This window comes from Pseudonaja textilis, chromosome 8 (genome assembly GCF_049901715.1).
Source record: "Pseudonaja textilis isolate UNSWEBS1 chromosome 8, rPseTex1.2, whole genome shotgun sequence".
Lineage (NCBI taxonomy): Eukaryota > Metazoa > Chordata > Lepidosauria > Squamata > Elapidae > Pseudonaja > Pseudonaja textilis.
In genome coordinates this window covers 1,544,987-1,568,685 of record NC_141997.1, presented here as the reverse complement: position 1 = coordinate 1,568,685, position 23,699 = coordinate 1,544,987, and the positions used below count along the sequence as shown (strand labels likewise).

At 39.1% G+C, this 23,699-nt stretch overlaps 1 protein-coding gene across 7 annotated transcripts in view; it reads right to left on the bottom strand.

Annotated features, from left to right (window-relative positions):
* DMD (dystrophin) overlaps window positions 1-23,699 on the bottom strand; it is a 1,342,375-nt gene that overhangs the window by 65,560 nt on the left and 1,253,116 nt on the right. For 6 of the 7 annotated variants that reach the window (XM_087938163.1, XM_087938162.1, XM_087938165.1 and 3 more), the window contains exons 67-68: window positions 1,868-2,034; window positions 297-408 (exon numbers count right to left, since the gene is read on the bottom strand). In XM_087938163.1, coding sequence (XP_087794289.1) covers window positions 297-408; window positions 1,868-2,034 — 279 coding nt within the window. Of the gene's footprint in view, window positions 1-296; window positions 409-1,867; window positions 2,035-14,854; window positions 15,150-23,699 lie in introns of those variants that run through there. The other variant, XM_087938169.1, reaches the window with a different exon arrangement.

The following is a 23,699-nucleotide window of genomic DNA, read 5'->3' as shown; positions in this document are numbered from 1 at the left end:
TTTGGAAATATTCAAATCTTATTGAATAGTATGTAAAATCAATGTTAGCAATGAATCTTAACTTTACAAGTATATAATTTCAAACAATATATATGAAAAGCAACACATGAACAATGAACTATTATGACTTCCATTTTGATTGTACAAAAGACATAATGCTTTCCAACCAAATATGTATAGATTATTTACTTTTCCTCAACAATTCTTTACTCAATCTTACTAATTTATCTAAACAAATACAAGTACTGTGTTTCATTCATGCAATATATATTATAACCACAGTGATCATTACTTACTGGTGTACAATATTCCACCATTGGATAGTGCATCTTATGACCTTTTGCAACTCGGCCAGAAAAGAAGCAACTTTGGCAGATATCATAGTTAAAGTGCTTTAAGCTTCTGTATCTGAAAGAGAAGAAAAAGAATGCAATTAACAAATTTAAGAGTAAACTGTATTTACTGTAAGTATAAATTTGAAGAAATATTAGAGCTTCATAGGATACAATTTTAATCAACAGCACACAATTTACTATAAGAGATCCATTTACAAAAAATTGAGAACATTGGAAAAATAACTATGAAAACTCTTAAACCATTTTTGTTTTTTGAATTATGCATAGCCTATAAACACATATTTCATTCAAATATCAAAGAACTTGGGTTACCAGAAAGCAGTAATAGATTGGTTATCAACAGTGGTGGGATTCAGCCGGTTCTCACCTATTCGCTAGAACTGTTTGTTAAATTTCTGAACAGTTCGGAGAAGCAGTTGCTAGAAGAAATTTCCTTTTGTTTTTTCCACTTTACAGAGCTAATCCAGTAAGGAAGGCAGGAAGGAAACATTCTGGTGTTATTGGTAGCCTAATCTTTATTGCCCTGCTTACTGCCTCTTGGTTAACCCTTATTACATTGTAATAGCTAAAGTTTCTTGGCAGTATGCCCAGACTTACTGTCCTCTGAGCTTCTCTGCTTTGCTTTGTTTTATTAGGGGTTTGACTTTCTTACAGGGGAAGGGTTGTTTTAAGCTTTTTACACTGCTGTTGCAAGGAATTCTTCCAGCTGGGATGCAACGATCAGCACTTTGAAGACATAATTGAATAAGAAGCAGAGCTGCCTGAAAGAAGCTTTTAATGACAAGGAACCAAGATGGGTGACATTCAACAAGGCTTCTTGGCTAGTTAGAAAGATTGACATTGAAATATGAGTTTATATACCCTTTCTCAGTTTTGGCCTAAAACTGGTTTTTGGTGAAGTTTAATTCTGTGCTTGGTAATGTTTAATCCTGTGTTTATTGATAGGATAATTTTCCCTATTCAGCTTTGTTTGGAAGGAAAAAAAGTTAATCTCTGTTCATGAAAAGAAGTAGGGTTGAGAAATCTGGCTAGTTCCAGTGGTATTTCTAACTGGTAATTGGTTTAACAAGCAACAGCTACAGTGTTTGCTCTTTTGCTACATTCTAGCACTAACTGTATTCTCACATAACAAAGCTCAGATAACTGTCTCATTTAGCAAAAGAAAGTTTGGGCTCAATATTATGGTTGTAATTGAGGACTATCTGCATATCTTTTTATGTACTCAAACACAATTTCAAAATGAAGGAATTTACTTTTTCATAAACTCATTCAATTTCTGAACATTTAATTTGAAAAAAAGGCAAAATTGTAATTTTCAATGTGGAAGAAATTGGCAGAATGTTTCCTGCATTAGTTCATTTAAGAAAAAGAAATATGTTTGATAAAAAACCAATTTGTTCTTTACAGAGATTTCTTATGCTACCAGTTTATTGCATTTATAAGCTTCTATGCTGAATAACTTTTCATGATTCTAGTACCAGTGGTATGAAAGTGTTCATTAAGCATTTTACCTGAATCCAATAATTGGACATTCTTTACAGATGTTGCACTTGGCCTGATGTTTGGCAGTTTCAGCAGCTGCCACTCTATGTAAAACTGGAAGCCATACCATTGATTGTGGTTCAAGTCTCATCCAATCCAGAAAAAGAGCTGCTTCAATTTCAGGTTTGTTATTTGCCTGTGAGAGAAAAGTGATGTGGTCAACTTCAAATCAAACCTGGCAGGAGCCATCTTCCTGTTCCTCAGATTCCACACAGAGGGGGAAGGAGGAAAGGATTTTGGAATGCATTACTAGACAACAAAGAACTTTCTCATGAGAACCAAGGTCATCTCTACTGGCAATAGATAAGGTTGGGGAAGAAGTGCCTGAAGAGCCCACCAGTTAACTCAATTGGCAAATGTGACCTGTGACACTTGGGGATGGGATTATTTCCTAGTTTAATTATTCTGTAAATGTGGGAAAGATTTAGATTTGTTTTTCCATTGAAAATGTGCCAATATGATGTATTCATTAAAGAAGACCTTTGAGAAGGAGCCAAGTTTCAGAGTTCAGATTTGCTTGAGTTCATTAATTGGAGCCTTGACATTAAATCAAATCTCGTAAACCTACTCCGGGATTCCTAGCCCCGACAGCCCTTCCAACAACACAAGATGGGTAGAAAAGACTCAGGGAAGATCAGAGATGTAGAAGATGGCGGAAGCAACCACTAAACATATCACTGTCTGACTGGGGTCATACCGTAGGCAAGTTCCTCTGAGTTAGTCCTTTCACTGGCAGTCCGTGTGGATATGATTGATAAGACAGTGATGCAGGAAGAAGCCCTAGCCACTGAGGACCTTTATCTAGGAGAGGTGGGGGCCGGGCACAATTGGATGTCAAAAGCCGCTGAATTGGAATTTTCTGAGGTTCCCTCAGTCGCCAGACACTCTCATCCTGAGATGGAAATCAAAGAGGACTGCCAAGTGGGACGAGCATAGGGAATCAAAGTACATGACCATCCTTCACAGTCTATCGGTAGAGCAGCTGAGGGAGAGGTTCAACCACATGGAGAGTGAAACTGATGAGCCAAATCGGTTCATCCATGGTGACAGCGGCTTGGCCAGCTCACCCACTGCTCAGCTGCTGGGGCCAGAGCCCAACCCAACTAACATGAGTAGCCAGCCAGCCTCCCCAACAAGCTGGGACAGTGAGTCCAAGCTGAAGACAGAGCCCCCCAAGGCAGCAACCAGCAGCAGGTTCAGTGGGATAAACTCAGCCTCTTCCTAACTCAGGCCTTACTATTAGCGGCATAGTTGATTCCCCGGCTCATGGGCATCCCCTTCTCCACTGGTGGCAAACCCCCCACCCATGAAGACCATGTTTGATGGAGACCCAGAGAAATTGGCACTCTTCCTCTACCGGATGTGAACCCACCTGGACTGCTATGCCCCAGTCTACCCATTGGACATGATGAATGCTATGACTGCCAACCTAGAGGGAGAAGCTGTGGAATGGGTAATGAAACTCAATAATGAAGATGCACCAGAGTTGGGGAATGTCAATGCCTTCGTGGGGGAGCTGAGAGCTAGATTCCAGGATGAGTCCCAAGCCTTACAAACAGATGCCGAAATCTGAGATTTGAAGCAGAGGGGCTGACTGGTGAAGGAGTATGTGTGGGAGTTCCACAGAGTGGCTGGCAAACTGAGAGATTGGCCAGACCGACAGTTGGTCTACTATTTTAAGGAGGGCCTGGACCAAGTACTATAGGCATGCATTTACTGAGCAAATTCATGATTTGTACTGGGGATGGCCATAGTGATGGACCTTAAGCTTAAGGAGTACAAGAAGCACAGCACACCCAATCTGAATCTCAAGTGGACACAAGAGGGTTGCCAGTTCAGTCATCAACCCATTGTCACTCTGCCCACTGGCCCTCTTCCTGCTCTGGTCTGAGCCCCCATCAGGTGCTTCAGAAGCAGCCAACAGGGTCATTGAGTTGCTGAGTGCCTGGCATCAACACCCCAGCCAAAAGTGACCCTGGCTGTGTAGTCTAAGCCAAAAAAGTTGCCATGGAAGAATCAGGAGAAGTCAAATTTGATGCACTAGGTTCTCGCCCGTTCAAGTGAGGGAGAGGGAACTCCGGTTCAGAGAGACCAACAGCCTGCCCCTATGACAGCAACAATGAGGATGAAAATGATCCGATGGTAAGTGAAGCCACCTGCCCTTTTCCCATCCCCACAAAAAAATGGTGCCAAAGTCAGGAATCCCGGGAGAGCTGGACGCTCTAATAGACTCAGGCTGCATAAGGTGCCTAATTAGCCTACTGACAGTGCTGAAGCTAGGGATCAGAACAAGGAGACTGCTCGGAGCCATGAAGTTTGATCAAGTCGGTGGATCACTGATAGGAGGTTCCCCTGCACAGTACCTCACTGAGTTGGTGCGGCTAGTGATAGGCCAACATTGGGAGATCATCCACTTTGTAATAGTCCTCAAGGGAACTCCTGCCCAGAGGTACCAGCAGCCTGCCCCCTAAGATAGCAACAATGAAGCAGGGATTCTGGGATTGTCCTGGCTAAACAAGCTGGGTGCGATGATCTGGTGGGAAGGGGGAGAAAGAAAAAAAGGCTGGGCCCTCTTCCTTCTCAAGGCAACCAGAAGGGAGGAGCTGTCCAGCACCGGGAGGAACCTTAAAACTGCTTCAGATCAACCACCAGGAACCCAGCTAATCCCCAAAGAATACCAAGAAACTAGTGGGGGTTTTCAAGAAAGAATGTGATGTGCTACCCCCCACCCCACCATGCCATTGAGATCCTATCAAGCATGAAACTCCCTAAACCAACAATTTACTCCATGACCCCAAAAGAAGTGAACCTAGCCAGAGGCTTCATTTGGCTGGCAAAATCATGGGTGGCCGCTCCCATGCAATTCAGAAAACATGGAACTGCATGGAAAACATGTACTTCCTCCCCTTAATTAAAGACATGCTGGTCCATCTAGCAAAAGGGAAGATCTTCACCAAACTAGACCTAAGGGAGACATATTACAGGGTGAGGATCAAAGAGAGTGGAAGACTGCTTTTAATTGCCCACTGGGCAGTGTCCAATTCAAAGTAATGCCATTTGGGCTCCAAGGTGCTCCTGCGGTCTTCATCCAACTCATAAACGAAGTGCTGCATGAGCAGCTGTACAAGGGGGTCCTAGTGTACTTAGATGACATTCTCATCTTCACCAAAACAATGGAGAAGCACCTCAAACTGGTCTGCCAGGTACTAAAGAAACTCCTGTCTGCAAACCTACACGTCAAGCTATCCAAATACACATTCCATAAGACCCGCCTCAATTACCTAGGCTATCGAATGTCGAGTGAAGGGATAAGCATGGACCCAGGAAAAGTAAAAGCCATCCTGGAGTGGCAATCCCCTCAAACCCGCAAACAACTGCAGAGCTTTTTAGAATTCATAAACTTCTACCAACAGTTCATCCCCTCTTTCGCCAAAACAGCCCTGCCCATCACCGAACTGCTAATAACAGGGAAAGGGGTGGGGACCGCAACCTTGCCAGCCACTAGAGTGGACCGTGGGGTGCCAGGGAGCATTTGAGAAACTCAAATGGCTGCTCATAGAGGAACTGATCCTAAAGTACCTAAACCCTAAGGAGCCATTCGTCATTCAGGCAGACACCAGCAAAGAGGCCGTAGGGACAGTCCTCCAGAAGAACAAGGAAGGGAACCTCCAACCATGCGCCTACACCTCCAAAAACCTCAACCACACTGAATGAAGGTGGGCAATGTGGGAGAGAGAGGCTTTCATGGTCGGTTGGGCATTATTAACCTGGCAGCACTTCCTAGAAGGGAGCAAGTGACGTTTGAATTATGGACTGATCACAAAAATCTAGTGGACCGTAGGACCCCTTGGAAGCTCTCTCCCAAAAAAGTTTGATGCGTGCAGTATTTTAACCAATTCAACTTCACTCTGAAATACATCCCAGGAGGGAAAAACTTCCTAGTGGATGCCTTGTCCCGAATGCCCCAGTACAAGAGTAAATGTGAGGAGGTGGTCAACAGCATCATTCCCAACCCCTAAGAAGGCAGCACAAGTCACCACAAGGCAATAGACTAAGAGGTGAGCAAGCAAGCTGGAGGAAAAACTAACTCAAAATCTCAAAGCCAAGCTGCAAACCTACCCCTGGTTCAGAGACAACAACTCCTGACCTCCCAAAATGGATTGGCATGGAAAAGTCCAAAATTGTACGTTCCCAGCACACTCCTGGTCCAAGTTCTGCAAACAAGCCACGACTCCAAACGAGCCGGCCACTTTGGATTCCTAAAGACATGGCACCTGGTACAAGAACAATTTTAGTGGCCAGGAATGAAAAAGGACATTGAAAGCTGTGTAAAAAGCTGCGTGACATGCAGAGCAATGAAAAAAAAAAAAGACCTGGGAAACCCCCAGGATTGTTATAAGTCATCAAACTGTCACAACCCTAGCAGAAAATAGCAATTGATTTTATTGTGGAACTCACAGAAAGTAGATGAAACACTGTAATTTGGACTGTGATTTATCTTTTTTCCAAACAGGCCCACTTCATTGCCTGCTTTGATCTCCCTTCAGCCCATAAACTGGCTAAGCTCTTCCTGAAGTATATTAACCGACTGCGTGGAGTCCCAAAGAGGATCATATCTGATCGGGGGGGTTCCAGTTTACAGCTAAATTCTGGAGGGAGTTCATAAAGTCAACTGGGTCTTCCCAGGGGCTTAGCTCAGCTTTTTATCTGAGTACTAATGGGGTGGCACAATACGTGAATGCAATGATAAAGCAGTACTTGAGTTGCTATGTAAACTCCAAACAAACCAATTGGGCTGATCTGCTACTTTTTGTTGAGATGGCATATGTCGTACTTAGCAGCATGAGCTTCACCCCTTTCAAGGTGGCCACACAGGTGGAGTTTGTCCCAATGCCTGAGTTCCCTCAGGAGCCCTGTTCCTCAATGAACCTGACTGAATGGGTAGACTCCCTGCAAAATGTTTGGAGGAATGTGAAATGGGCACTCGCCAAAGCCACCGACACTGAGACACAAAAAGAGAATGCAGACAAAGGGTGATCCCCACAGAAGCCATTTCACATATGAGAGAAAGTTTACCTGTCCACCAAATACCTGAAACTAAAGCTACCATGTAAAAAACTGGGTCCTAAGTTTATAGGATCTTTTCCCATCATAAAAATCATTAATCCAGTCATGGTAGAGTTGAAACTCCCAGGCCTATTGGGGGAAATACACCCAGTTTTCCACGATAATCTATTGAAGCTGGTAATAGGCTTGGAGCAGAGTCTAGTAGCTCAGGAAGCCCCATCACCGTGCAGGGAGAGACCCATTACTAAGTAAAAAGAATCCTGGATTCTACATTGTACATGAGAAGGTTACAGTATTTAGTACAGTGGAAAGGCTACCCCCTTTCAGAAGCCACTTGGGTGAAGAGTCAAAATAGAAGAGCAGATAAGCTGATCAGAAAATTCCATGAGAAAAAACCCCCAGAAGCCAAAAGGACAGCTGGGTGGTGGCAGAGGTAGCTAAGAGAAAATTAATCTGTCTGCATTTGGTAATTTCCTGATACTCCTCACCTAAACAGTGGGGAGAGCAGACTGTCAGTTTTGAACCAAACCTGGTGGCAGTCATCTTTCTGTTCCCCAGTTGCCACACAGAGTGGGAAGGGGGGAAGGAGGGAAGGAGGTTGGAATGCATTACTAGATGAAACAAAGAACTTTCTGATGAGAATCAAGGTCATCTCTACTGTCGATAAGGTTGGGGAAGAGCCCGCCAATTAACCCAATGACCTTTGATAATTTTAAGAATACAATAATATAGTCCTGAGGACATCCCTTGCCAAAAGCCTACACAGGTTGTGCAGATCATGGTCCAGGAATCCAAAGTTCTTTTGGCAACGTCAACCCTTAGCCAGTGGTTCACTTCTTCATCCCTTTCTTCTGTTACTAGATATTGACTTTTTGTTGGCAGTACAGACGAAAAAACTACTTGTGCACCAACTCCTTAATTTTCTTGGCTATCTGCTCGTAATCACTCAATATTATTTTCATATCCATCTTCATGCCATTCATCCCTATGTGTAGTAGTAAAAAATGGTAGTAATCTGTGGGTTTTATTAAATTTTGGTTATGTTCTAAACTACATCTTTTGATTTTTGTTCCAGGGAGAAAGTATACAACTCTGGATTGACTGTCTGGTCTAGAGATGACTGGTTCTGTTCCCTTGAAAATTGAATCATTTATCACCAACGCTTGCCTTTTTTTTTCCTAGGAAGGTTTGGGGTATTTTTCTATCTATCACAGAAGCATTTGATGATGTTACTTTTTACTTTGTCCCTACATTTGATGATGCTTCTTTTCTAGATGTTTGCATTTTTTTCTTCCAGGGAGAGTCTATGAAATCAATTGTTCAGCACCAGTGGGGCTGCCTCAGAGTGGGTTGGATTGGACAGGGGTTTTGTACTAGGTTTGTGTTTTTTTCTAAGCGTGACATGTTTCCATCTGTCTTCTTCTAAGGGCTCAATTCTTTTAGAAGTTGTTTGATCATTATGATGTTCAACTTGGGCATATTCTTCTTGCAAGCTTGGGGTTTCTCATTTTGTAGGTTGAATTTCAAAGTGGTTAGAGTTTCCTCCAGACAGGGGTGTCAAACTCACATTGTCATGACAGCATCATGTGACATATTGGGACTTTTTCCCTCTTCGCTAAACCGGGTATGGGTGTGATCAGCATATGTGGCATCTAATATGCAAACGATACAGGCATCATTAATGACTATTCAAAAAACTATGTTTAAAATGCAGGAACAACAGATAAAGATGCAAGAGAATATTTCACAAAACCATATGAAATTGTAAGGAAATATCAATAAATTAGAAGATAAGAGTGATACGATACAGCAAACAATTCAAAAGAATGAGCAGAAACTACAAGAGGTTGAACTAAATGAAAAGGAACAAAATGAAAAGAAACTGGAACTAATGGAAAACAAGATGATGATAATAAATAAAGGATTAGAAGAACAAATTATACATTTAGAGATGGACCGCGCCACCTATTATTTGAGGTTCCAGAACATCATCGAGAGTAGAGATGAAGACCTGAATGTGGTTATGGCAGATCTACTAGCACCAGCTCTACAAAGGGAGACCCAAGAGATCCTTTTAGAAATTGATGAGGCTTACAGAGTCCAAACAAGTTACGCTTGACGCAACAGGCTACCTAGGGAAGTTCACATTCAATTTGCTAGGAAACAGGTATGTGATATAATATATATATAAAACGCGAGATAAACCTTTGGTTTTAAAGACAAAGAAGTGCAAACCCTGAAGCAGATTCCAAAGAAGGTGCACGAACAGAGAAAATACTATAAATTTCTGGCAACATAACTTATCCAAAAGAATATAATGTTTCGAAGGCTAGTTCCAGAAGGCTTGTTGGTAACATGGCAGGAAAAGAGGATCAGGATAGATAACTTGGGATGGGAAATGTAAACAGCATGCATATTTTCAGAGACACATGATTAGAGATTCATTAATTTGGACATGGAACAAGATTAAAAAGAATCATTATACTAAAATACCAAACTGGTTGTCAACTATGGAAGCACAAATCTACCCAAATGCAATGGATCTGGGAAAAAAGAGGAATTACAATTACAATTACTATTAGACACACAAGGAAGATTAAAAATGAGAAAAGATTATACCAGTAGTGCAAAGAATAAAAACAAAAGGAAAATTTTGCCCAGATCATTTTTTGAGATGACACAGGAACTAAATTTGATGGATCAATGGAAGAGAACTAATTTAGGGAAAAAAGAATTCATGTTCTACTCTAACCCACACAAATCATGGGATTAGATATGGCATGGATGAACGCAGAACTAGGAAACCAACTAGAAGTGGTAGAGATTATGATGAATGTATGGGCAGACCACAACCCACTAAAAATAACTTGGAAAGGAAGAAAAAGGAAGAGTAGAAGGTGGATACTTAATCCCCAAATTTTAAAAGAGAAAGAGTTTGTAGAAAAAATTAAGAAAGAAATGGAACTATTTTTTAGGGAAAATACAGTAGATCAAACATCACTATAGACTATATGGGATACAGCCAAGGCAGTCTTGCGTGGGCTGGTAATAGCACATACAGCCAAAAGGAATAAGGAAAGATGGCAAAATCAGAATAAGTTGCAAGAGGAGATTAAAGAGCTAGAAAGCAGACTACAAAAAAAAAAAAGATGAAAAAATTAGGAGCGAGATGATTCTTACTAGGCATAAACTGAATATTATAAATCAGGAAGAGAGAGTTAAAGAGGTGAATAGAGCAAAACAGAATTTTTTCGAACATGCGAACAAGCCAGGGAGGTGGCTAGCTCATAAATTAAGATTAGAAAAAGAGAGAAGGTTGATACAAGAATTGGAAGATGATAATGGGAAATTAGAATATCAAAGGGTAGAGAAAAAGAAAATAGTACAAAAATATTTTGAACAACTTTATAGGGAGGACGGTATAAACTCTGAGAATATAGATCAATATTTGAAATGAAAGGCCTTCCAGAAATTAGAGAGCAACAGAAAGAGATGTTAAATAAAGAAATAAGTTATGGAACGAAAAAGGACGGTCGAAAGGCAGAAAAACAGTAAGACCCCAGGGCTGGATGGTCTTCCAGCAGAAGTATATAAATGTATTTATGAATGTCTTAAATCAGTGATGCTAGATGTGTACAATGAGGTATTAGATCTTGCCAAATTACCTGACTCACGGAGAGAAGCAAACATTTCATTAATCCCTAAAGAAGATTTAGATCATAAACAGATCAAGAATTATAGACCAATTTCACTTCTGAACATAGACTATAAAATATTTGCAACCATGTCGGAAAGACTAAAAATTATACTAAATGAACTTATTCACACTGATCAGAATAGCTTCCTACCCTCTAGACAGATAAGAAACAACACAAGGATAGTATTAAATGTATTAGAACATTATGAGGCCCACCTGGAAAAGCAGGCAGCGCTGATTTTCCTAGATGCTCAGAAAGCGTTTGACAATCTCAGCTGGCAGGTCTGAGGGATTTGGAACTAAATTTAACAAAATGATAGGTACAATTTATTCAAACCAAAAAGCTAAGGTAATTATAAATGGGAAGCCTACTGAAAATTTTAAGATTATGAAAGGCATTAGGCAGGGATGTCCAATGTCGCCTCTGCTTTTTATCTTGAGTATGGAAGTGCTTTTAAATCAGATCAGACAAAAAAAAGGAAATAATTGGACTGAAAAGTAAAAAAGGAGAGTACAGGCGTTTGCGGATGATTTGGTCTTTTTTGTTGAAGAACCAATGGGATCCATTTAATACAAGAATTAGAAGAATATGGGGCGGTAGCAGGATTAAAAATTAATGAAGATAAAACAAAAGTAATAGCTAAAAACTTGCTAGAAAGTCAGAAAAAAGAATTGGAAAGGAAATTGGGATTAAAAAAGTGTTAAAAAACTTAAATACCTAGGAATTTGGTTAACAGGAAGATGTTCTTCCATAAAAGAGGATAATTATATGAAATTACTTTTACAGTTAAAGAAAGACCTGACTAAATGGGGAAAATTACAATTATCACTGTTAGGCTGAATAGCGGCTATAAAAATGAAATGAACGTTTTTCCATATGTGGTGGCAATGTATAGAGGTTAAAAAATATTGGAAGAAAGTACAGAGTTGGCTTTTTGAGATTACAAAATATAGGCTGAAATTGGAACCAAAAAAGTTTTTATTAGGTATGATTAAAGGGAATTTGAGTAAAGATAAAAGATACCTTATTGTACACATGCTAAACGCAGCAAGAATCACATTTGCACAAAATTGGAAGAGTGATAAAACACTACCAGACGAAGTTCTAATTAAAAAAATAATGGATTGTGCCGAACTAAACAAATTCACCATTGAATTAAGAGGCAAAGATGATCGAGAATATTATGTGATATGGGAGAGGTGGTATGAATGGGTGAAGAATAAAAATAAAAATGATGTATAGTTACAAAACGAGAAACATGTATATACAATGACACAATTACTGTTAATGGAAATGAGACTTTTGTATTTTTGGTTTTTAAAGAATAAAAATTATTTAAAAAATAAATCTGCCTTTGCTGTGGGTTACCCAAGGACAGAATCTTATGAGTGATATCGAATGGCAATAGTAATAGACAATGCACTCAGACAGCACCAAAGTAGCAACACTGAGAAACAACCCAAAAGACAACTCACGAGGCTCTCATCTCTATGCCAAGGCAAGGGACGTCAAACAGCAGCCATCCTGACTTCTATAAAGTACTTCCGTTGTGGCCAGCAAGGGCATCATGCTTCAGAGTGCTTAGCACTAGCCCCAGTACCGCAAGTGAGAGCACCCGCTCCCCCTAAAGCAGGGGTGGGATTCAAATTTCTTAACAACCAGTTCTGTGGGTGTGGCCTAATTTCTGGGTGTGGCTTGGTGGTCATGTGACTGGAGTGGGAGTGGCTTGCTGGCTGGGAGTAGCTAGGTGGTCACGTGACTGGGTGGGCATGGCTAGGTGGTCATGTGACTGAGGTGAGCATGGGCAGGTAGCCATGTGACTGGCAAACCAAATGTAAGTGGTTCTCACTAAATGACCAGGTCCTTGCTCAATGGCCACTTTCTTAGCAAGTGTTTTTTGCCAGTTTCTAAGGCCTGGGGAGCCCTGGAGAGGGCAGGGCGAGGCTCGGGCAGCTACGAGGAGCTACGGGGAGGGCTGCAGAGGACTGGGCGAGGCCAACTCAACATCACTTCTTTGCCCTAATGACTAAATATTAAAAAAAGATATATGAAAACAAAAGGTAGTTTATTATGTCATGTCTTTAATGTTAAATAATAAAAAGGTACACAAAACTATATTGTTACATTTTAAAATATTAATCAAAAACTATTACATAACAAAACTTTACAAAAAACAATAAAACCTAAAGTACTGCCAAATTGCTTTTCTATTATCATCCCGTTACAGTTTCTTGTGTTTAACACAAGCATCATCAGCTGTGTGATGTGCCCGTAACCACTTCTTTACTATAGGAACAGGGTCCCATTCTTGCAGAGGTAAGCCAATTCAACTGATGGTCAGGAGGTTTGTAATATTGGAAACTAACTGTAAGGCGACTTCTGCCCTCTGAACATATTATGTTCATCTGTGAGAAGCCCCTTTCTGCCTCTGCTGAACTGACTGCAATAGTTTTAATAATATCTCTAGCCTTTTTAATGCTGCAAGGAATTGTATAATTTTTAGAATCTTTTAGTACATTTTCTATGAAATCACGATATTAATATTGATTTCATAATTGAAAATTTCACCAAATGCAACCAATTGTTCTTCAGCTGTTATCCATGGAACCATCACTTCTTCAATGTTCCAATAATCTGGCTCCAAATAATTTAGAAATTTTAATTGATCAATGTCTTTAAATTGGCAGCCTGTTTTTAAATGTTCGCAATCCATCAATCTTTTCTTCAAATTAGTTACAATGCTTTGTATAAGTTTTTCACAAGGAAGTCCCACAAATTGATGATTTTGTATAAAATTTATATATTTTTAAAGGTTTCTGAAGTAATTAATTCATCAACCTTTTTTTCATATGCACCTTTTCCTCTATAAGCATTTCAAATGATTTAATTGATCTTATCACAAGTTTTCAGCCTTTATAATGTCTATATTTCTCGCTTGCAATGCATTAGAAAAGAGAGAGATTTCAGTAAGCACATCAATCATCAAGGCCAAATCAGTGAGAAAATATGTGTTTTCAAGACGGGTAGCCATATCAGAGTATTTTTTATTTGAACAGAAAAACTGATGTAGCGCTGAATAAGCCTGCCACACAGCTAGGGTTGATCTTAAACTACAGGCAGCTCATCTTGGTCCAAAAACTCTACCAATTTTTATAATTTCAATCTCAAGTTGTTCGGAAATTTTGTTAAGTTCTATTAGGTTCTTATTCAATTGATGGAAAGTAGAATATATTTTATCAATAAAAATTTGAAAATGACTGATTTGTTTTATTTCCCTAATAAAATCATCTAAAACAAAATGCAAATGATGGTTTAAATAGTGCCATATTATAATATTTGGAAACTCTGGCTATCCTAGTGCTTACCCCGGATTTTCTCCCAAGCATAACACTGTCTCCATCAGAGCAAAATCCAATTAAATGTTTCTCCAGATAGTTCCTATTAAACCCAACTTTATTCAAACTTTCTATAACCGAACAACGTATCGTCTCTGCATCTTGTTTATCTAATTCTACTAGTTGAAGGGAAATTGTTGGTGAGAAAGCTGGATCCTCAACTTTTAAGTACAGTATAAGAACTGGTTTGGAAGATATTGTTGAGGCTTTGTCAATTATCAAACAGATTTTGTGAGTTTTCTCAATAATTTTGCTAAATAAATGTCTCCTGATGTCTTTTGCAATGAAATCTACTATTGCAACTGCAGTTTTATGTGAATGCAACCCTGTTCCCAAATCTAAACCATTTGTAATTTGTAATTCAATCAGATCTCCTATATATGAAAATGGTCTGCACGTTTGTGCCAGACTATACACTGTAGTAAACACTCTACATGTACTACCCAGATATTTCTCAGTCATCTTCTCCGGTTTATGACATCTTGCTCACATTGCTTCAACTTCTCTGTACAGATGTTGTGAGCCTTAGATGAGAAATGTTCCTTCAATTTCTTTCAGAGGGAAGCTTGTTGTATTTCTTTATTCCTTTCTGATGGTTCAATTTGGTAATTCTTCCACTCCTTAGCTCCGTAGACACTTTTTTCTTTGGTCGAAATTTCAAATCTTCTGCAATGCTTGCAGCCTAATTTTTTCTGGGAAACATCCAGTCCATCATATTTTCCCCTAAAATTATTGTACTGCTGCAGTGTCCAGCAGTTAGGAAGGTTCCCTTCAATGTCTGATTCAGTTCTTCCAATATCTGATGATGTGCTGGCCCCTGGTTGAGATGTGGATGATGCGCTGGCTCTTTCCTCTGATCATGGTGTGGATGATGTTCTGGCTCCACTTTCTTCGATGGATGATGTGCTGGCTCTGCTTTCCTCTGGTCATGGTGTAGATGATGTGCTGGCTCCGCTTTCTTCGATGGATGATGTGCTGGTTCTGCTTTTCTCAAACTCCAATGGTTGTGGTTGTGACTCTATTGGATCTCCTTTTCTTTTCTTGCCAAAGAAAGCAGACAAACTCATTTGCCTTTTCATCTTGGCAATATGCTGCAAAAAAAAATCATAGTGGTTTGGACTCAATTGTTGTTGTAAGTTGAGTGGTGAAGGGAGTGGGAAGCGAAGAAAGCAGGCGAGGAACGGAGATCAGTAATATTCAGTTACTTTTCAGAGTCCCTGGCACTATACCTAGTTAGTGATTAAAAGATGTTATGGAAGAGGAACAAGTTTCACCAGACAAGAATGAGACGGAACTGAAAGTGGATTTGAAAATGACAGTCTATAAAAAAGATGTTGCACTGTGTATATAAAAGAATGGCTGATATTTTCATAATTACAATTCATTAACTGAAAAAGAAGCACTTAAAATGGAAATACTATTAACAAACCAAGGGAGTTTATTATTTTGTGCCAGTAGTGGCACAAAAATCTTTCCTAGCCAAGACTACTTACCTGGACCAACAATCCAGGATGGAATGCTCTCTCTATAGCAGAGACAGAGAAGCCAGGGGAAGCCATGTTTGGTCACCTAACCTTTTCAGAATGCAGCTTAAAAATGTACTGAAGCTTTTTACAGCCTTATGTAGATATATACAGTACGAAAAAAAGATAATAGTACAAAATCATCTAAAAAGTTAGATTAAGAATGGAATTGATAGGCACATTCACAGACCAATACTGAATTCTTTTTCTGAAATTTATTCCTCAGTTTAAAAAATTGGAATATATGAATTCAGTATTGGGCTCTGCTAGTGTAGCTATTCAAAAGGATGTAGTGTCAAGGTTAGCAAAAATGGTAAAGCAACATATAGATTTAAATTTTAAAACCAGAAATATTTTTGTTGGTACCCACATAAATAAAGGGAGTACAATACATATTTAATGTTACACGTGTTAACAGCAGTTAGAATTATGTTTGCACAACAGTGGAAAAACCAAGAGATCCCCATAGATGAAAATGAAATTAAAAAATTACAATGTGCTAAAATGGATAGAGATAAAAGGTAGAAATTAGGCAGAGAATGATCATTGCTATGTATAAATTAAATACAGAAGGTTGATAATTATACACATGTTGATATAATTAACAAAATTAGAAATAAGCCAATACAAAAAAATTTAAATAATTTTTCTGTTACACTGCTGTACTTAAGTATCAATATGTAACAGCAGTGTAACAATATAATTCTCATTTATGAAATATTTTATAATACTTTATAAGTATAATAGAATTACAGAGGTAAGGTAAAGTAAGGATATATTGTTATAAAATAATTAGTGATGATGAAATTGAACATTATAAAGAAGATTAAGTAAAAATAGTGATTTGCTCGCATAAATGATGTAATATTAGTAAAGTCTAGTAAGTAATTAATAATAGCAATAATATAAATATATATAGTGGATTTATGATATAAGGATTAATGCAAATTGGAAGGGAAAACTGCAGAGATTGTGCACAAGTGATTTGTACCAACTGACACACTGTATGTAACTGAAGATGATTTATGTTTTATGTTTGTTTTGTTTATGTTTAAAAAAATAAAAAACATATTTAAAAAACAATTTTTATTTATGTATGCATGCAGATTTTTGTTACATTGATGTTGCTATATATTGATTTAAGCAGAAACAGATAATATATAACAACAATAATGTAACAAGAAGTTGCCTGCCTCATTTTTGGTAAGTTGCTTTTTTATTTATTTATTTATGTATTTATGTATTTATTTAGTATCTGTTTTTGTTTTTATGATTAATTTACTAAAGAAATAAACAAATACATAAATAAAAATTATTTTACTATTCATCTTGATGCTTCTTTCTCCTCTGCTTTTTCCTATTAGGAAAGTATCTATATATAATAGCAATGTAACATTATGTTATATTGATGCTATATAGAGATATTTGTTTCTGATTTGCTTTTTTGTAATAGAAAAAATCAAAGGAGAAAGAAACATCAAGATGAATAGTAAAATATTTTTTATTTATGTATTTATTTATTTATTTAGTATCTGTTTTGTTTTTATGATTAATAAAAACAAAAACAGACACTAAAAAAGATAAATACATAAATAAAAGAAAGCAACTTACCCAAAATGAGGCAGGCAACTTGGCTAGCCAGCTACGCCAGGGTCCTCCTCAGTTTTCAAGCTTGCTGTGGTGAAGACGGCTGGCCCAGGAGTCGACACTCAACTGGGCTGGCAGCGACAGTGGCGGCAGGAGAAGGTAGGTGACTGGCGGGACTTGCTGCTTTGCCTCCTCACTCACGAATCGTTGGTGGGAAAGCAAGGGCAGCAACCCTTGGGCCACGGCGGGCGAGGGAAGGTGGCGCCGGCCTAGCCAAGATGGCAGCTAGTGGGTGGACGAGGCAGCAGTGGCCAGCCCGGGAGTTGGCACTTGACCGGGGCTGGCAGTGGCGGTGGCAGGAGGAGGTAGGGGACCAGCGGGGCTTGCTGCTTTGCCTCCTCACTCACCAATTGTTGGTGGGAAGGCAAGGCAGCAACAATGGAGGGCCGCAGATGATGGGAGATGGCAGCAGGCGAGGCAGGGAGCACCAGCGAGGTCGGTGGGCATCCCAGGAATCGGCACTCAACCGAGGCTGGTGCTGGCAGGTAGGCGACTGGGTTGGAGGTCGTACTTACCGATCTGCGTCTTCGGAGGCCATGGTAGGCAGTCCAAGTGGGCAAGGACGACTAGCAGCGGCGGCCGGGGCTTGTATTGTCTTTAACAGCAGCTGCGGCAGGAGGCAGTCCAGGCAAGGCAGTCCTGGGAGGCAGGCCTAGCAAGGCAGGGCCTGGGAGGCAGACCGGTCAGGTGAGGGTGGTTAGCGGAGGTGGCAACCAGGGCTTGCAGCTTGCCCTTACTCACTCAGCAGGACGGCAGAAGGCAGGCAGCGATGGCTGGCTGGCTGGCTGGCTGGCTGGCTGGCTGACTGGGCTGCTGCTGCTGCTGCTGCTGGTGTGAGCGATGGCACTGGGTGGGAGAATTTTTGTAGGTAGCGCACATGCGCTTTAAGTAGGGGCGGGGTGGAGTGGGGTGGGCGGGGCAGAAGGCAGTTAGCTATTATTGCGCATGTGTGCAATGTTGCACATGCGCAATAATGGCTGACTGGGCCAGAAACTGCAGAGCAGGGCTGATGGAAGGGGAGAATGCCGTCTTTGATTGTTGCGCATGCGCGCAATGTCACGCACATGCAATAACAAATAACTGGGTCATGAAGGGAGGGGCGGGGGAGAATGGGACAAAGATTGTCGCGCATGCATGAAAAATGTCGCGCATGTGCCGTAAAAAAATCAGTTGTTTGGAGCGTAGGAGCGGCCGATAGGGGCGGGGGCCAGGGCCAGCGAAGGGAGGGGTGGGCAGGGAAGAATGAGGCAAGGATTGTCACACATGTGCAAAAAATGTCCACACATGCGCAGTAAAAAAAAACCAGTTTTGGGCTTGTAGGAGTGGCGGAGACAGCCAGGGATCAGTTATACTGGTTCTTAGAAGTACCAGTGAGTTAACAACCAGTTCTATAGAACCGGTGCGAACCAATAGAATCCCACCCCTGCCCTAATGGGAAAAAGGCACAGAGAAAACCACCAGAGAAAAGCAAATTTTTGTGCCAAGCCATCAAGGTCCCTAACCCCTAACAACTCACAGGGGAGGGAAGTCTGGCAGCAGGATTGCCCATCATTCAGGATGCAGACAGTGAAGATGACCTGATGGTAACTGGAACCATCCAACCCTTTAAAATTGAAGGAATATTGACTGTTACCTGCACAGGCATAGAAAGGCTCATAGACATTATTGACACCGGCAGTTCATGATGCCTCATTAGCCCCCAGTCTGTGTGTACCGTAGGCATAGAGACTAAAGCATTAACTACCCCCATTCAATTCCAACAAGTGGATGGATCCATGATAGGGGGAAGTCCGGCCATGCACATCACTGAAAAAGTAAAACTGACTGTAGGGAAGCACTGGGAGTGAATCCGGTTCATAGTAGTGCCAAAATGACCCAATCAGTAATCCTGGGTCTTGCCTGGCTAGACAAATGGTGACCAACTATAAGCTGGTAGGGCGGCTATAGGATAATTAAATTAGCACTCTGTCCTGAGCCACCTCCTGAACAGGACAACAACCACATTGACAACTCAGGATTACAGGACAGCCATGAGGATTCAACAGTAGTGTTGGCTGATAAACCCCCAAGGATTCCTCGAATCTCAATCCAATACTGTGACCTAGCTGAGGTTATCAGTGAGGAGGAATACAATGTGGTACTCCCCAATTGCCACACTGACTGTGCCATAGAGTTTATAGAAGGGGCAAAATTACAAAAATTACAAAAAGCCAAAGATGTACATCATGACACCTAAGGAAATAAAAGAGCTACGAGACTACATAGACTCAAATCTAGCCAGAGGTTTCATCCAACCAGCAAAATCCAGAGTGGCAGCCCTCGTGCTATTTAAAGAAAAAAAAAGATGGGGGGGGTGAGATTATGCATGGATTTTAAAGGAATTAATACCGTGAGTATTCACATCACCTACCCTCTACCACTCATAAAAGACATTTCAGGACACCTAGCAAAAGGGAAAGTGTTTACCAAACTAGACCTCCACGAAGCGTATTACTGAATCTGCATCAGAGAAGGAGATGAATGGAAGACTGCTTTCAATTGCCCCTTAGGCAGCTTTCAATTCAGGGTAATGCCATTTGGATTGCAAGGAGCCCCAGGGGTTTTCATGCAACTGATAAATGATGTACTACAGCAATATTTGTATAATATACTATAATATTTGTATAATATACTATAATATTTGTATAATATGGCGCTTCCATTGACGACAGTCAGAGACCGCGATAGTGCATGGCTTGGGTCCGTGTTTCCCTTGTCGGAAGGGTCCTTACAGGACCGGTGTCATCCTGACCCACCTTGAAGATGTGGATGAAGAGGGGGAGACCGCCAGCTGGGTCGAGGGGAGCCGCATCTCCCCTCACTGGCTATGTATTTCTCCCCTGGAAGACAGGGAGAAATGGCAGCCTAAAATGGCTCCCCTGAAAACGGAAAGGTGCTGGGATTTAAGTTTTGTGCTGGAGCAGTGAAGTGGTGAATGACGTGCAACCAGATAAAAGAACTTGATTTTTTTTTTCTTAATAACCCTGAGAAGTAGAAAGTGTCCTCACGTAAGAGTAACACAGTGGCGAACAGAAAAAAAAGAGAAAAATACAAGGTAAACAAAATTGGTTCATAAAAAGCTATAATGAAATTAGAGACTAAACTTTGAATGATATAAATTGGCATTAATTAGGCATTTGATTAAATGCTGGACTTGCCTGGAATTGGTTAATTAAATGCTGGACTTGCCTGGAATTGGTTAATATCAAGAAAATTAATTGTGGAAATGGTTGGAAATTATTGTTTAATATAACTAAAAGAGAAAAGAACTTTAAAAAGTGGAAAGTGATACAGAGCGCCATCTAATAGTCAAAGACTTTTTTTTCCTACAAAATTATATGGAAAATTACTGGACTTATAACTGTTATGAAAGAAAAGACAAATAAAATAATAAAAACCCCAGAAATTTTGAAAAAAGGGGGAAAAATTCTACCAAGAGGATATATAAATGCAATTTACTGGGACTGTTGGGTGTTGATTGTGACAAAGAGACAGAAGGATTAACAAAAGAAATAAAGATAAAAGGAGACTTTTGGCAAGGATTGCAAAAAAAAGACTTTGAATATTAATAATTTACTATAAAAATGGAAGAAATAAGCAAAGACTTTAAGTTGGAATTACAAGGAATGTTGAAAGAAAGAAGGGAATTATTGGAAATATTGGAAAAGAAAATAATGGTGAGGGTTGAAGAACAAAGAAATTCCAGCGAGGCGGAGTTAAAAGAAGCAGAAAGAGGCTCAGACAGACATGGAGAACAAGAGACATTGCCAAAAAACCCTAAAAGAATTAAAGCTATGATATTGATGACTGACTTAATAAATAAAAGAGAAAACGCTCCCAGGATTAAACAAAAGAAGAAGAAATTATACAAGAAGAAACTTCAAAAAGAGAACAGGAAAGCGGAGGGGAGAGAAGATGGGTGAAATGTTAGAAGGAAAGAAGGAAGACCAGGGAAATTTAGAAAGAGAAAGTTGGCTAAAATTAAAATAAATAATAAAGCCAAAAAAAATAGAGATAAGGGTTAGGGATTCTATAAGGGGAATACTGCATGGAACATATATTGGTGTTTAATTTAAAACTTCTGGGGAAATATTTTAGGAATGTGTAATTACATATATATATATATATATGAATATTAACTGTACATAAAATGTATTGTTATGAACCCTTTTCTTTTCTGGAGGATCAAAACAAGGGAATGGAAATGAATTTTAAAAAAAGATATGATTATCAATGATTATAAGTAAAGTAAAGATAAAATGAGAGATATTAAGAAGCTTATTTTAGTGATTTATTGGAGGGAATATATACAGTTGATTACTTAATGGATATTAGAATTGTATAATGAGAATATTCTATTATGATTAAAGTAGGGGAATGGGAAATACCATGTGGATCCTAAATATATTGGTTTTATCTATATTTTTACTCTTTAGATTGTTTATTATATATTGGCTTAGAGAAAACTAAGGATAATAATGATGTGTAATTTAAAATAAAATAGGTGGTTAGCTGAAAATGGAAATAATAGGGGATAAAGATTTGAAAACTTATATATGGATGAAATGATATTGATATTGAATTAATGAATTAAAATATGAAATGCAAATTTATTTAAAAATGAGTGAAATGGATAATGATACGAGTTAATATTATATAAGATTAATGGAAATGAAAATATGACTATGTACAAGTATTATAATCTGGAAACATGTTGCTCACGTGAACAGATGCATACAATTAAAAAAATAAAAAGCTTTTGGGGAAAAAATATTTATATAAAGGAGTCCTGGTTTATTTGAATGACATTCTTATTTACAACAAAACTTTAGAAGAACACACAAAGTTAGTGAGAAAACTGTTAAGAATTTGGATGCAAAGCTGTATGTGAAATTGTCCAAGTGCGAATTCCATAAAGAGTCACTAGATAATCTTGGCTATCGCATTTCAAATCAGGGGATAGAAATGGATAGAAGTGAAAGCAAGTATTGGCATTACCTAAAACTGAACAAGTGGAAAGAAGCCATGGACAAAGAAATAAAATCCACGGCTGAACATAAAGTATTCACATCTATGACTTTGCCACAGGTTTGCAAAGCCGTAGGATGTAAATGGGTATACAAAAAGAAAGTACTAGCCAACAATGAGGTCCAATATGAGGCAAGATTAGTGGCACAAGATTTTTCACAGAGGAAAAACGTACACTATGATGAGGTATTTATGCCTACTGTAAAGAGTGAAAGCATAAGGTTGATGGTACTAGCATTGGCAGCAGCACGTGATCATAAAATTTGGCATTTTGATATAATCACAGCATTTCTCAATGAAGAATTAGAGGAAGAAATTCACATGGTTCAAGCACCAGGGTATGAAAGAAAAAATCCTAACACTGTATAAATTGAACAAGGCCATTTATGGGCTGAAGCAGTCAGCCAGAAATTGGAATATCTATTTAAATACGGCATTGAAGGGTCTTGGGTTCAAGAGTTGCAAGGCTGATGGTTGCATGTATATTGGAAAGTTACAAGATGGGGGTTGTCAATTGTTAGCATTTGTGGATGATCTTTGTTTCATTGCAAAAGATGTGTCACAGGTAAAAGAATTTGCTAATCAGAGAAGTTTGAATTGAAAAATTTGAGTGATATACAAAATTATATTGGTGTAGAGATACAAAAAAACTGAGAAAGGTGGCTGTGCTCTCAGTCAAAGAAGAAAAAATTGCCCTTTCTAAGAAAAGGTGTGATTGGAATGACTTGAAACTAATAAATGCTATTTATACAGATAACCAGTGACTCCTAATCATTAAGAAACAGATCAAAAGCATGCCTTCGGGGGACCAAATCCTCAATATAATGAAGACACTTCCCATGGGTATTGATCTTGATAGACTATGAAAAATCCAAAGATCTTCCATAAATTGATTCCTCACAGCAGTTTAACAAAATCAGGTTTTGGAAACTATTTTCTGATAACTCTTAAATATAGTACATATTTCCTAGACTTTACTGGGTTCTAAATTACCTAGACAATAACTAAGTAGAATCAGTAAAATGCTATGCTGCTTTTTTGCCACTAATCCTTTACCCAACCAAAATGTCAAAACCTCATAACCTAAAGTAACAAACATGACTGAGACATCAAAAGGAGAAAAGCGAAATATTTTGTATCAATTACTAACCAATCTTTGTTCTTTAAAGAAGAAATAATTGTGTTGGAAGCATAATTGAAATAATAACAGAAATATTTCTCAGATACTTATATCAGTTTTGAAATAAGATAGTGTCACGCAAATATTTAACATTTAGAGAGCTAATTTACTATAAGTGTCAGCCAGCCTGTAGGTTGCTGCCATGGAAATGGGGTCAGTGGAGAATTTTTCTTTGCAGCTTTGCAACTAAGGTCTGGGCTTTGCTTATCTCGCCAAAGTAATTT